The following is a 17,017-nucleotide window of genomic DNA, read 5'->3' as shown; positions in this document are numbered from 1 at the left end:
ATTCTAATAAAATTTCTCCATTTTCTTTCAAAAATTCGAAAATAAAATTAGACAAGTCTTTTTATAATTTCGTTATAAATAATTATAATTTGTTGTTTGTAATGTTATAAATATTTGAAATATAAAATATTTTTCTATATTTATTTAAATTTGAAAGTTTTCATGAAATATTTGTTAAAATTGTTTTTACAAATTATTTCACATAGCTCGCAAAAGTATTACATATTAATTTCTTTGAAATTTAATTAAAATTAGAACCTTATAATAAAATACAAAAAGAACACGAAAGAATATATAATATATTGCCAATTATTATGATTAGTAATGACTAACGAATTCTATGAAGAATACAAAAACAAAATTGATAGTATTTTGTTTCTTTACTGTTGAGGGAAAGAGAAATAGGAAAGAGAATAATAAATGGAGTGCAAGTAACACGCAACAAATAAAGAAATAATATAAAACAATGTTTTCCTTAATTGTTATTTTCTTAGAAATAATGTCATTTTAAAAAGTAATACATATAATGCATATATAATGTAGCATTCAATTCTTTTTATTTATTATTACATACATATATATTTCTAAGAGAAAAGAATTTATATTTTTTTGTATGATTTCAATTATATCTATTACAAATGATTGTAATGTCTTTAAAAGTTTAATTTTTGTAAGATATAATTTTTTTATTTAAATTATAATTAGAAAAGTTATTAGTAAATTATTAATATTTTTTCTACTTTATATACATTATAAAAATATATATTATAAAACATATTGAATATTTGTAATAAATTATGCATAAACAATTCGAACTATATTTTTTTAAAATTTCTCAAAATCATGAATGAAAATTATTAAATTATAAGAGATCTTAGTAGTGACATTTATAATTCTCCATTTTAAACATTTCAAAATGAAAGCAAAAAATAAATTTATTAAATTTATATTATAATATAAATAGTTTTTCCTCGATTATCTATAATATATTTTCTTAATTTAATTTAATTTTTTTAAAATTTTTTCTAATATTTTCTAATAGACAATTTGAATGTTTATTCTGTAAGTGATAATTTAATCAATATATCACAGGTTGAAAAAACTGTGCGCTTTCTTAAACTTATAGAAATTACATGATAGTGTTAAATGCTCAATAATATTATGTCGAAAGTCTTATTTTTTGTACATAACATATATCTTATTATATAACAGATTCTGTTTTAAAACTATTGTATTATATAAATTTTTCAAAATGATGTATCAAAGTCCTTCCACTATAATGTATAATTTTATGTATGAAGAAAAATTTAAATTTTCATGGATAGATGCTAAATAAATAATGTGAAGATTTTTATAGAATTCTCAAGCTTGATGTAGATTCGGATTATAAGATATTATAAGCTTATCACAATTTATAATTGATTGATTTAGCTTCTTATATAATTGTTAATTGTTTGCCACAATGTATTTATATTTTAATCTAATTGTAAGGTAAGTATACGTACTTATGCATATATTCTTACAGACGCATACTAATACTCTTTTTTTTTGAGAACTATATAAAGATATTTTGAACATATTATAACAAAAATAAGAAAAATAAGATAGTTTTTAAAGTAATTTTTCTTATAGGAAAAAGTTTTTTTTATATATGTACATATGTAAAATTCATAAAAATTGTTTATAGTTTTTTATTAGGAAAATATCAAAATCTAATTCTTTATAATATATTTATAAAATTATCAAAATCATCAAAAAATAGTTTTTCTGCAATTTTACATTAACATTAAACATATTAATATGAGATGATTATTTTTTCTTATTTTAGAGAGATTTTTTTAATTCAATATTTTTTCATAATTTCCAATAAAATCGTCTTTAAGTATGATAATTAAAAATATTATATTTATCAAAAACTATTTTTTGATGATTTTGATAATTTTATAAATTATCAAAATCATCACGTGAACGATATATAAATATTTTATTTTATTTCGTCTAATTAGATTAATTTTTTTTTAAGTACTCTTAGATGAAGCAAAAAAATTATTTTTGTATATGTAAAAATAATACATTTTTTAATTGTTTGTATATTTGTATATATATTTTTTTATTTACAATTTTCAAGTTTTTAACATTGGTCATCACATTCAATAAAATAAGGTGGAGCGCATTCACTATGTTTGATTCCAAAAGAGTATATAGGAGGTGTTTTTCCAAATTTAAGATTATATTTTGGACCTGGAGAACGACAAATTTCTTTTATAGGATGCCTATAAGACATACTGTACATTGGAGCTCTTTGTTTAACCAATACATCATTATAAATTTTGGGACCCGGTACACAATCACGTTTTAGAACAGGTAAACGTTGTCCTCTAAAATGAATTACGTTGATTTAAAATTTATTAAGATCTTATACATGAATACAGTTAATATATGATGATAAAACTTCACACAGTTGCTGAATTGAAAATGTTAATTCTAATATGGTATTAAATTCTAATATGGTTAAATCTAATAAAAGGCTTAATAAACAACTGTACAAAGATTTATAAAAATAATTATACGAAATTCGTAAAAATATTATTTTATTACTAAAGTTTATTTCGTATATTATTTCTTAATTAATGGAATAATATACTTAATATATATATATATATAAATATTCAAAAGAGATACACATATATAGGAAAAATACTTACATGTAAAAAGCAGGACCTGCTCGAGGAAGGGTTACAGAAATAGGACCTGGAGTAACACAAGTTTGTCTAGTTTTCGTTCTTGATTTTATTGTAAAAGATGGTCCTTTTGGACTTGGCAATAAATATTTTGGACCAGGACCACAAAAAGGTACTAATAAAATAGAAAAAAATCTTAATATTTGTCATTTTTATAATAATAGTATATATAAGCTTATAATTTTATATAAATAAAAAGTAATAATTATTAGAAGTATGAGATTTTTTATATAAATAAAAAAATTAAAAAATCACGATAATTTAAAAAGATTGGATTTTTAAAATGCTTTGTAATTGAAGAATCGAAATCTCATTTCAAATAATTTTGTTGATTACTTTTTTTTTTCGATTTTCAAATTTAGTAATATGAAATAATAAAATTATAAAAAACAAAATATAACGTACGAAATGAATAATACATATAAAATTTTATTTTAAATTCATATGTTAAAAATTATTTTTTTTACTATATTTATACTAATTTTATTTTATTTGCCATATAAAAATATTATGAAGAATATAATGTATTAGTAATTTCAAAAAAATTTTTTACATGTTATTTTAATTGAAACAAAGAAAAATATATAATTCAATACATATGTAATCACTACATATATTTAAAATTATTATCCAACTCGATGAATTAATTAATATAAAAATGATTGAATTCATAATTCATAGATCATTAAACATAATCTCAAAACGTAATTCGCATTAAAAAATAGTAAAAATTTCGATATTTTTATTGATATTTTGGAATAATAATATGTACTTTCCTAATTAGAATTTGCAAAAAATTTTCAATACAATCTTCTCGTAGTTTCAATATTTACTGATTTGATCTTAAAATTTTAATTCACAAAAATTATAAGTAATTAATAATTAATAATAAAAATACAGAAAAATTATTATTTGAATTTAAAATTGTTTATATTTACGAAAAGACAATTACTTTATTAATTTTGATAATTGATTTCAAATACATTTCAAGTTTAAAGTTCTAATAATTTTGTTTAAATTTTTTTTATTTAAAAATTAATTTTTAATCATTTAATTCCTTGATTCCTATAATGTAATGATTTATTGTAATTTATGCAAATATCTTGAAAAATATAAACAATACAAAAAAATATTTCAGACAAAAATGAGATTTGCATTATGCATTATTAATAATTTTTCTATAAATTGTTCCATTGAAATTATATAAAAGACAAGATAGTTAATATAATAATGATATAGAATATACTTTTTATTGAATTAATTATATAATTTATTAATTTTCTTACAAAAGAAAATAATATTTATGTTGAAAAATCTTACTATGATTTTTTTTATTTGTCTCTCTACAGACAAACTAACAACTTATTATGTATCTTTTTATATTAAATTTTTATTTGAAATATTTTTTTATATCTTTCATATTTTTTGAGATATTTGAGCAAATTACAATAAATAGGATACATTATATATTCAATTTTGCTTTTTTAAAAAGCAAAAATTTAAATGATAAAATTTTATTCTACATTTTTTTCTTATTTATATATAATTTTTATTTATAATATATAATATAAAATAATTTTATTTTTTTATTAATAATATTCTTTTATTAATAATATATTAATTTTTCATATTTGAAAAAATTATAAATTTAATCTATTCGAAAATGAAATCTTAAAAATCTTTTTCTTTTCTAGTTACTTTTCGTACTTACTTTATTAAGAAATTATTTCTTCGATTGTATCGTATAAAATTCGATTGTAATGTATAAAAATTTTAACTCTGTATATTATATATTTCTATGATCTATATTTAAAAGTGATGATATTCGTACTAAATACAAATTTTGATGAAAATGAAGAAGATAAAAATAAAAAAGAGAGAAAGAATATTGAGAGGAGGCAAACATAAAGGAAAATTATAAAAAAAGCAAAGAAAATAAAAATTCATATAATAAACATTTAACCAGATCAAGGACTTAATAAAGAGATATTACAAATTGAAAATGAAAATAAAATTGGAAGAAAATAAAAATAAAACAAAAATTATTGAAATAGATATAAAAATAGTTATAAAAATAGAAATAGTGAAATAGAAAGTGTGGATTTGAGTAAAATATATTTTTAAATTATAATTATTTTACAGTTATCATTATTTTATAGTTACAGAAAATTTTTAAAGATAATTACGAAAAAATATAATAACATGGTAATTCTATAGTTATCATAATTTTATATATATATGTATACATATTTATATATATATTGCTTTACATTGTAAATATTAGTATATGCAACAATGTTTACAATAAAACAAAAACATGGGGTAATGTTAATGTATATTATTACATTTATTATCATAATAGCATATTTTTCATTATCATAATAATAATAACATAATTTTAATAACATATTCAATATTTAACATTTGGTCTTGTCATAATCAATTATCTTACAATGGTTGCATTTAGACTAATCCAATTCAAATATCAATTTATTAAAAAATAATCTAAAATAAACATTCATTTGTTTTTTTTTTTAAAGAATTTAATAATAACAATTTAATAATAACAATTTAATAAATAAAGAATAATTAATATTATTTAATTTAAATAAAAATAAATCAAATATTAAAATGAAACTCTAATAATTTAAATAAAATTTATTTTAATCTACAAAGTGTCAGGAATTAAAATATTAATTAATTAATTATTAATTAATATATTAATTAAAATATTAATTAAAAATTTTTAATTTTAATAATTTTTTTCATAATATCTAATTTTTTATAATATTTTATAATATTCTTTATAATATCTATTTTTTATAATATCAATTAATCAATAATTTCTATATTATTTTATTCATTAACAAATTGAATTTTCAAAAGATTCCAAAGAATTCCAAAGATTTTGATTTTAATGAAAATTCATATATATAAAGCATAATTATACAAAATAATATATAGCAAATTTTTTTTACTAAAATATTATTTCGAATATGATGAAATTAATAAGTTAGTTAAAGTTAGTTAAAGTTAGTTAAAGAACTTAAAGTTTCATAAATATAATTTTCCTAAATTTCTTTCACTTTTATAAATATAATTTTGTAGTAGTGCGCAATACAGCAAAATTTTAAATTAAATTACAAAATATTTAAGTTTTAATCGTTTTTATTGTAATAATATTATATTGTAATAATAATAATAATAATAAAAATGATAATAATAATGATAATAATAATGAAACTTTAAGGATTAATTTAACGCGTAGAAAAAAATTTTCTATTCATAATTATTTATATATATATATATATATATATATATTTCAAACCATTGAACCATTCACCATGTATTCTCATTAATTTCGTTATACTTTCACCATTATCAAGATTATTTTGTATTTCTCCTCAATAATTAAAACTGTACATTTTCGTTTACTTGCCATTACGATACCATTTTCTGCTTTTGACTGAATTGATATGATTGATACATTTAACTGACCGAACACAAGAAAATATTTATTACAATTCTAAATATAAATATTTATGTTGTAATCTAAATATGTTGTATGTAAATATCGCCTCGAAACGTTATGTGAATAACAGAATATATGGATAATAAAACGTGCATATATTAGAGTATTCATATAATGGGAGTACGGGAGTGTTTCTCTGTATATGTATATATATATATACATATATATATATATATATATATATATATATATATATATATATACATATATACATATATACTGTATATGTATATATATATAAATAACGATGAATAGAAAATCTTTTTCTACGCGTTAAATCAATTCTTACATATATATTTTAGAATTATTATATATAGTTTAATATAGAAATTAATATAGAAATGAATTAAAATATTTTTAAAACAAATAAAATTTAAAAAAATTAAAAAAAAATTTAATTGAAATTATAATTGTATTGTTAAATGCAAGAAAAGCTTCAGAATGTTTTTTTCAATAAAATAAAAAAATGAATAAATTAATCAAATTCTAATTAAATTCAAAGTTATATTTTTTTGATATTTTTTTAAAGTCTTGAAAATTTTATTGTTGTATTTTCAAAACTAACGAAATTAATATGTAAATAATAATAAAATATATGTGTATATAATAATATACATATTAAAATATAATATTGTACATTAATGTTGGTTAAGCATCATATATCTTTCTAAGGATAGAAATTGATGATTATCATTGAAGTTTTTTGTAATTTATTTGCAGAATCAACTAATTTGATGATATTTTTTTTTTTTTTGATATTTTAATGTATTTTAATGTAATGTAATGTATTATTTATGTTAGTAAATTCATGAAAAAAATATATGAATATAAATTGTATTATTGTATCCTAAGAAATAAATAAATATAATTATAAAAAATATTATATTATATATACTATAATACTATTTATGAAAATAAACTGAATGAAAAATTAGGTATAGTTTTATATAGAAAAATTAAAATTGAGAATAAAGAACTATTGATTCTCAAAAATTAGTGAAAATCATCATTTTTCTTTAAACATAAAAGTGATAAAAATATATTGATATTATACACAATTAAAGATATAATAAATAAATTCAAATATCAAATCTTATCACTTAAATAAATAGTTTTATAAATAATAAATAAAAATATTTTAAAAATATTTAAATTATTCTTTTATTAAAATAAATTATAATAAATTTTTTAAACACATATATATATATATATATAGTTTAATATTGAATAAAATTAAATAAAATTAAATTCTGGAATCATTATATATAATTTAAAAAATAAATTAAAATTTACCAAAAGTCTTTCCAACTAATCCAAATGAAAAACCATTACGCTTAGGTCTGTCTAATATATATTTTGGTCCTGGTGATAAGCATTCTTCAAAAACATGATGTCTTATACCAAATGTATATGCTGGATTTCGATGTCTGGAAAGACAATGCTCTTTGTAACCGACGAGAGTTTTGAGTTTATATTTGGGACCCGGACCTAAAATATAAAATCTTTAAAATCTATTTTATTTGATCAAGTTTAATGACACATATATTCGTTCTTCCTTCATATTTATTTATCTTTCTCTCTTTTTAAAATTAATATTTCGAAGATATTATAATATTAATTATAATATTTATTAAAAATAATATATTAACATCTATTTATTTACTTTTATAAGTGCATGAAAAACCTCCTACTTTTTTATCTGGTTTGGTTTGAATTTCTGTATCTGTTTTTGGTGGCATTTCTATATATGTGTGTATAAATACTTGATAATTTACATTTCTAAAAGAATTTAGTTAAAAATTTTAGTTGAAATTTTTAGATGTTATTTTAAACGGTCCATTTTGTTTTATTTCGAAATAAAAACAGTTGCTTGAGATGTGATGACATATAAAAATATATCGATATTTACAATCGATATTACAAAATATTATTTCACATACATGTTTGTAAACATAAAAAAATATCATTAATTAGAATACATGTTTGCAAATTTTGCAAAACAATACTTATTATTAATATAAGCATATAGAATAGAATAAATTAAACTCTAAAAAACTTAAAAAATCAAATTTATTTTTCCCATTTTATTTTATTTAAAAAGACAGATATTTTAAAAATAATAAAATAAATAAATATAAAAATTTGATTGGCTTATTACATCTATAATTATATATATAATCTAGATACTTTAGACACGTATGTGAATTTGGCAATATTATCTTTATTAAAATTATGAATTTTATTATAGCATAGTATAATGCAATATATAATTATACTATATGGAAGATAAATTATAATTTATATTTTATATTCTAAAAAAATTTATCTATAATAATCTTTAGATAAGATTAGTATTAGTATTATAGATATATCATATATAATTATAACAAATAAAAATCAAATTAAATAAAAATATTAAAAATGATAAGAGAAAGAGAAATATATAAAAAATACATAAACATAAATAGATTTGAATAATGTATGTATAATGATATAAACTCATTCGTAAATGCAAAATTATTATTATTATTTATTACTTTTTATATAGTTTATATCATTCAAAATATAATAATTTGCATTAAGCCGTTCGATTATAATAATTTTATAATATATTTTATAATTTATCATACATAATGGCGAAATTCATAATGGCAATAAGTTTTTTATAAATATTAGATACAGATCTAAATTCTTAAAAAAATAATAATGCGAGAATTTCTTTAGCGTTACAAAAGAAATCATTAAAAAAAAAAAATAAATAAATAAATAAATTCGAAAAACAAAAAAGTTCTGAATATGCATATTTACAATATCAATTCTATTGATAACAATTGTAACAAAATTGATGATAAATTCATAAATCTGAAATACATATATTATAAAATATTCAAAGCAATATTCAGTAATCAACTGATTTAATAATTCCAGAACAGAATTTTTAATTATCTCTATATTAAAAATTAGGATTCTTAAACGATTGCTTTTTTTTATAATAAATAAAATTCTATATACTTATTTTTTTTATATAATTTTGCTGCTTTTGTATTGAAAAATGTAACATATTGTTATATAACACTAAAGCAAAATAACATTTATTATTATAAATAAATATTTTTTTAAATCAATTGATAAATTATATTTTTTTATAATAAAATTCACTTCAGATGTGATTGTGAACATTAATGCAAGATCTTCTACCATCATTTTGTTCTAATGTCTTATAGTGTATATTAATTATTGTATATAAGAATTAATGAATCTTGTAATATTTTTACAACAAACGTAGTTATTTGAACATTTTTATTCAAAAATGTAATATATTTTTATGCAAAAAATATTTATTATAAGTATTGAAGGGATAAAAAATAATAATATAAGATAAATTCATCTAAAAAAGAATATAACATGAAATATAATATTAATAAAATATAGAGTATATTATTAAAATAATTTTTAATATTTTAAATTATTTAAAACCAAGAAAATATTAAAATTAATATTTTTATATTTTTAAAAAGTTGTATAATTATATACAATTCGTATAATTATATAAATTTTTAAAATATCTATAATTTTTAAATAATAATTTCTTTATATCATAAATATTTTTGTTTGTGCAAATTTTCTATGACAATTTTTTATAACATGTAAATCAAAAGAATATATGAGAATATATTTTCCTATTTAAAATTTACGTTACCTTCATGATATAGATAGTCTATATTAATCGAGAATAACGAAGCTATCACCTTCAATGCCGCTAATGTCGAAACAACAATTACTGTGATGTGATCATAGTTGATGTGTCCGTTTTCATGTGGCACTGGCTGCACCTTTGTGCTTCCAAAATGGATCGCTTTCTCTAACAGCGCAACTGTAAAGTCCTAATTGGCTGAATCGAAATTCCTCTGTATAAGGTAAGACAAAATTCCAACATCTCCATGCTTCCCTCTTCTCCGTAAAGTCTAGATTTTTTTAATTATGGATAATTCATAGTTCATCTCATGAAAATGGTGATGGTTAGAGGTTAAATAAGATTCATGATTAAAATCTCCTTAGCCTAAAAGTTATTATTATCTTCCAGCGGAAAAGAAGAATGTCAGATATCTCTGGATTGGCTGCTAGCAGTCGATGTATCCATCGATTCATCTTCTAGTGTATCTTCAGTATCTTCAATCATCTTGGCACCGGAAGGAGTTTATAGAAATTTCGCGATCCGGTCGGGATTAAGACGTGCGTGGCTGTGAAACATGATTACAAACTTACAATATGCCAGAGTTCAAGTACGCCAAGTTAAACTGTATAATCAAACAACAACTGCAGTCTTTGGAAGGTAATGATCTCTATCTACATCATTATAGGCTTGTAAATCTAGAATATGAGTCTAGACATTTCTCTTCATAAGGGAAAACGAGATATAGAAGAAAAATTCAATTGGATCTATTCGAATATACGAGATTTAATATTAATATTAATAAAAACATCCCGCTTCGTGATGATCATTTCTATTTTGAGAGGTTAATATGTCAACATGGAAAATGGCCGTGGCAATGCCAGCGTCATCAAAATTCTCTAAGATGAATTATGTTCGAAGCAATAATAAAACATACTAGATGTCTTTATCAAAATTGTCCAATGTCAAAGAGAGCCATAATATGAGAGTTTTAATTTGCAAGAGTTCGATATTATTTCAGTTTTTCTTTTTTTGCCAAAGTATTGAAGTATCCATGAGAATTTCCTCCGTGTTAAAAAAAAAAGATTAGATTATATAATATTACATATATATGATATATATGATATCATAATATTATAATAAATATTAAATGTATATTTCTATTTATAAAGTTATGGAAATTCAACAAAATTAATATTACAAAAAAATTATTAAATATATACAAAGTTCCAGAAAATTTTTAAATTGAGAAACATTTTTCGGAATTTTCCATTTTTAAATAACTCTAATCTTATTATCTGTTATTACTCCAGTTTTTATGACTATATGTCTCAAATATCTTATTTCTCCTACAAAAGAAGATACATTTTTTCAAACTTAGATAAATATATTTTTTTGCTAGATGCAAATGGAAAAATATCTTTTTTGAATTTATTATTTTCTCTTTAAATGTTTTTTCATAAATAATTACATCATCCAAATATACCAGACAAATTTTTTAAGTGATATGCTAACATAGTATCCATTAAACATTTAAATGTGACAAGGGCGTTATAAAATCTAAATGGCATTTAAAGTTTCATAATCCAGTTTCTACGCGAAAAGTTATCTTCTTATCTTTTTCATCAAGATTTTCCAATAACCACAATAACTAATTAGATCATCTGTAGAAAACCAAGCGGAATCAGATAAAGTATTAAAGATTTCCTCTATCTTTGACAATAAATAACTTTAACGATTTCATTTAATTATCTATAATCGACTCAAAATTTGTGCTATTGTCTTTTCTTTTAACAAGGAAATCTTAATCAGAAAAGACAAAGGACTAATCGATTTTTTTATTACTACTTATTTTAACATTTTAACCAATCATTCTTCATAATTAAAGTCTTATTTGTTTAATAAACTGATGTTTTTTAATATTAATTTTATGTTGAACAATGTTTTATTTTCCAACTTTTTCTGAATTTTCTGCAAATACGTCACAGAATTCAATAAGTAATTTTAAAAATTTTTTTTTATTATTACTTCAATTCCTCTGAACATTAGTTATAAAGTTCCTGTAAATGCTCAGGAATTTTTCTTTTATTATTCTTTTCATTATTATTCTTATTTATTATTCTCACTTATTTTCTCTTGTTTATTCTTTCTTCTTTTTTTTCTCTTTGTTCTTAAATTCTTTTTTCTTCTTTTTATGAAAAATAATTTCTTTTCCATAAATAAATACTTTTTTGGATGAATTATCTAATCAATATTTTCTCTTTTATGTTGACTAGTAAAAGTTTAAAGTTGTAATCATTTTTCTGGAAATGTCTTTGCTTGCAACATATCCAACATGTAACTTTATTTTTTTCTTCATTTCTTCTTTTATCTTGCTTCCGGAAACAAAAATAAATTTGTATTTCGATTTTAGTTTGTTATTTTTAATTTAATTAAATCGAGATATGTCGACATTTCCAAAGCTCTGGTAAATAATTCTTAAACATATGATTTTTTAATCTCTTCGTTGATCGTAATAAATTAATATATGGCTAACTTATTTCGCGTTTTCGAATATAATAATCAGCCACTTGAGTGGTTTCATTCCAAATTTTTCAGCAACTAATGCTAAGACTTAAACTTTCCTCTTCATTAACGATAATTTTGAAATAGAATATAATTTAAATTTGATTAATTTTGTGTATCAAAATAGAATTGTTTCAATTGTTAAACTTAATTTTGAATAATTGAAAAAACAATTGATAGGAAGAGAAATTGATATGCTCCACGCTGAATCCTCTAACAAAGCATTTAAGGCCGTAGCTTTAATTGCTCATCTCACACATATTTGCTCGAATCGCTTCGAATTGCATTTTGAATTCTTCTTAAAGTGAAAGTCCATCAAGATGTGAAGACTCCAAGATATGTGACTCATACTTGCGAACCTGAATAAAGAAAAAATCGAAAATAAAGAATTAACAGGAATAGTCATCTGTTCAGATTCAATCACAAAATTTTTAATTTACAATATTTGAATTCTTATTTACATTATTTATAAAAATATTCGTTCCATCCATTCCCACTGTTTAAATATTCTAGGATTACTATTAATAATAGAAAATAATGACTCATGTACAAATTTGCTCTTTTATACAAACTATCTGTTCATCTACTATCGGATTTTCTCTATCACTTTCTCTATCACTATAGAATTCGTTGATGTTCTTTCTTCCAACAATTATTTCAAATAAATATATATTTCAAATTATTTCAAAAATATATATTTCATTATAAATATTTCAAAGAGGACGTTATTTTGCAAATTGCTTTTCAATGATATAAATCAATTATCAATTTTACAAGAAATAAGTTTTTTCCAAGAAAACTCGTGTCAATAAATGTTCTTTTCTCTTTCTAAATAAAGAATTTTCTAATATTCCATTTTTGACATTACTGTTGCATTCAGCTGTCACTTATTCTTTCATGATAATTTTATGTATATACTATTTACAATTTAATTTAAAATTATTTATATCATGATAATTTGCTTATTATAGAATACAATATTCTATAAGAAAAAAACAAAGCACAATATGTCTCTTTAATCCTTATAAATTCATCAAACTTCGTTTAATCAATATATTTAATTTCAATAATAATCGATATTGTTATCTTCTGATATTTGTGTTCATATTGATCATAATATTCCACACTATAATTTACAATATGTATTTCATATTTTAGCTTTGAAATATATAAATTTATCATTGAGAATATTTATCTATTATCGAATGAGTTAAATTAGTTAACGAAATAATAATGAAAAGGAGAAAAAATCACAAATATTTTTGAGAATTTCGGATTAAATCAGTATTTTTTCCTATTCTTGTCTATGTAAAAAATATAAAACTTTTTAAAAATAATTTAGTTATAAAATATATTGAATATGATAATTATAAAATATATTAAAAATACGTAAGAATATAATAATTATTCATATATTGAATGCTAAAAAATATAATAAATAATATAATATAATAATATAAAATATAATAAAAATAATTTCTCTTCAATTTTAATTTGTTTTTTCAATTCACATTCATTAATTTATTTTTTTTTTTTATAGAATAACTGAAAAAACTTTACTTTAATTGTTTGAGAACAAATGCCTTTGTATTTTTTAATATTTTCGCAATAAGTATAAATTTTTAAAAGCATAAGATTTAAAGCCTATGGTTTTATAAAATATTATTAGAATATTTATAACGATCATTTTTATTTAAAATTTTTTCTTCTTTTTTTACTAAAAATATTTTTACATTTTTCTAATTGGAATTTTTTATGAACATATTGATTATCGTTATAATTGAGATATAATCGTTATAATTGATTATCATTATAATTATAAGTGAGAAATAATTGTTGAAAAATTAGCTTATGTTTTGAACAAATATTGATTTGCTATAATGATAAAATATAATATATATTGATATATATGATATATATATTATATAATTATATTTTTTTATCTTTAATTTTTATTGTGTACTATCACTGTTAAAAAATTATTTATTTATTAAAAGAATATGCCTAATTTTTTTGAAAAAAGTTACTTATATATAAAAAGAATGTATTTAATATATACCTAATTTTTAAAAAAAAATTATATAATATTAAAAAAAAAAATTTTTAAATACAATTAATTGAAATTTTATTAAAATTAATAACAATGTGAATATCAAACTTTCAAGAGATAATATCAAGATATTGAACAAATAGTACAAGATGATATTTAGAAAATAATGATGTTTTTGATAGAAATTAAGAAGGTCTTTGAAATTATATATTTGTTAGAAACACTTCGGTTGCAGTGATTTTAGGACTTGAAACAACATTTTCCAGTTATGTCAATCTCAACTGGCAAGTATCATTTGCTGAGAAGAATTGTCACAAGCATTCACGATAAGTTTTGTTGGATTTTATAGATCAAATGGTCCTTCAGTTAAGTTCTGGAAATTTTTTCTAAGTTGGAGATATTATTCAATCAGAAACGTGATCCAATATTATTAGCTCGTCCCACTAAAAATTCACAATCTCATAAAACGACCATTAATATAGTGTTTAGAGAGTTTTCAAAATTCAGAACTTGTAAATTCAGAATTTTTTTAATCTCCGAATCTCTCAAACCAAATAAAATCTTTCAAATCTCATATTGAGTTTAAATATGTAAAGATGCGACTCATCTTATATATTTATGTTTGAATTGGGAGTCATTGGATGTTGTTTCAATTTTTTTTTGTCTTTTCTGATTTCCCTTTTTAAACTGCGATATGACATAGTAAGCTGTAATAGAACAAAAGCATCAACATAATCCATATCTATATAATAATTTTCCTATTTCCTTTATTAAAAATATTTTTTCTTGTTGTGTATTCTTTATTTCAATTAAAATTAAATCATTTCACAAACTAATAGGTTTCCTTAATAGTTCAGAATCTTTCATTATCATATAGTCAGTAATTTGAAACTGAAAGAAGTGTACTATGTGAAGTTTTATGATTCAGTGCGAAAGTGTATTTTGTGCTTGTTAAAATTAAAATTAAAAATAAAATAAAAATGAAACAAAACTGTATCACTTTCGTTTCAATGTAAAACTATTATATACTATGGAAATAACAAATTTACATGGAAGAATAAACTAAAAATGTATTGATGGATCAATTTTCAGATTTGAAAATAAAGCAGATGCATTATGGATTCAAAAAAATGATGAAGCTCAAGCATTTTTGACGAGAGAGTGTCTTAAGTTAGTTTAATTAAGACATTTCATTGAACTATTCTATTACTGCACAGATATGGACAAGATATATGGTGATCAATCGGTACGTATTTTTTAATCAATTTATAAATATGAATCAATTTACAAAAATGAATCCAAAAAAATCCATTGCAGATCACATTTCAAAAATAGTTTCGTTGACACAAAGATTTAAAAACATGAATATGGAACAAAAAGATCCTATTATCATCGTAAAAATTTAATCAAGTACAAAATATGATGATGTTCGCATAGCTCGCTCTGTATGAACAGAAGACAGATGACTGAAGACAGATTATTTAATAAATGAATGCTGTTGAAAATGTGAGATATACAATATCTTGTGAAGAGATGAAAAAAGTTTATTCTATATGAAAGGACTTTATCAAAAAAATCATATTTGCCGTGATTTTTGTATTTCCCGTGATTCTCGTGGCACTGATATAACAACAACAACAACAACAACACATATCATTTTTGAAAATTCGAATATGACACTCATAATTATACACTGAAAAAGGCATATGGAAAAGGATAATCCTTAAAAGCTCAAAAAAATGAAAAAGAAGACAAAAATATTAAACATTTTAGTTGCTTTGCTTTTCATTCTAGTTGCAGCTGAATTATTTAACGTAGAGAATGTTCTATGAATGAAAGATAAAGATACATGTTTTGCCGATTTGGATGCGACAGAATACATATTTTTCAGAAAAGGATAGTTCAAAAATATGAAAATGTATATAGAAAATACACACACGATTCGAATGAGCGATGGCAATACATTGTATGTTAAAGCAAAGGAGACATTAATGTTGAAGTAATAAATACTGAAATACAGAAATCAAAGAAGAATTTGTTGTTAATTGAATGTTCTTTTAATAAAGGAATGAGAATTATTTTTGAAAATAATAGTAAAACAAAACGTATATTTCTACAAAAACAATAAATTGTTAAGAAAAATAAACTTAATAACAAATTATATAAATTAAATTTTACACCGCTATTTATGATAAAAGTAAATGAATGTTATACTAAAATAATGGCATAAAAAATTAGGATATACAAATTTTAAAACATTGCAACATATAATAAATTTGAACATGTAGATTTCAAAATCGATGATATAATAAAAAGTGATGTCTTTTGCGAAGAATATATATATATGCAAAATAGAATCGAATATCTTTTCCGAAAAGACAATCTGCAAAAGTTAAGTATACAGAGAAATATACAGAGAAATGTTTTATGCCAATCTTTATGTAAAATGAGTCAAT

At 20.2% G+C, this 17,017-nt stretch overlaps 1 protein-coding gene and 1 long non-coding RNA gene across 2 annotated transcripts; one reads left to right on the top strand and one right to left on the bottom strand.

Annotated features, from left to right (window-relative positions):
• Positions 1-2,131: 2,131 nt before the first annotated feature.
• On the bottom strand, positions 2,132-8,012 carry LOC725444 (outer dense fiber protein 3-B). The gene is made up of 4 exons (XM_026445978.1): positions 7,937-8,012; positions 7,560-7,761; positions 2,706-2,876; positions 2,132-2,378 (listed from the first exon to the last, which is right to left on the bottom strand). The coding sequence occupies exons 1-4, from the start codon at positions 8,010-8,012 to the stop codon at positions 2,132-2,134; spliced, it is 696 nt and encodes a 231-aa protein (XP_026301763.1).
• Positions 8,013-9,991: 1,979 nt separating this feature from the next.
• On the top strand, positions 9,992-16,659 carry LOC102653788. The gene is made up of 4 exons (XR_412310.3): positions 9,992-10,190; positions 10,358-10,606; positions 15,654-15,807; positions 15,879-16,659. It is a non-coding gene; the product is annotated as an uncharacterized LOC102653788 (long non-coding RNA).
• Positions 16,660-17,017: the final 358 nt, after the last annotated feature.

The sequence above is a fragment of the Apis mellifera genome, unplaced genomic scaffold, assembly GCF_003254395.2.
Source record: "Apis mellifera strain DH4 unplaced genomic scaffold, Amel_HAv3.1 GroupUN_248, whole genome shotgun sequence".
NCBI lineage: Eukaryota > Metazoa > Arthropoda > Insecta > Hymenoptera > Apidae > Apis > Apis mellifera.
Note: the sequence above shows the minus strand (reverse complement) of the source record. Positions and strands in the feature narration are given on the sequence as shown.

Excerpts from the sequence above, each read along its gene's own strand:
- LOC725444 (XM_026445978.1), bottom strand. The coding sequence starts at position 8,012 with ATGCCACCAAAAACAGATACAGAAATTCAAACCAAACCAGATAAAAAA. Across the intron at positions 2,877-7,559 it reads GGAAAGACTTTTGGTAAATT|ATTTTTTTCTATTTTATTAG; the intron begins TTAATTTATTTT and ends ACAAATATTAAG. Across the intron at positions 2,379-2,705 it reads GCAGGTCCTGCTTTTTACAT|AGGACAACGTTTACCTGTTC; the intron begins GTAAGTATTTTT and ends AATTCATTTTAG.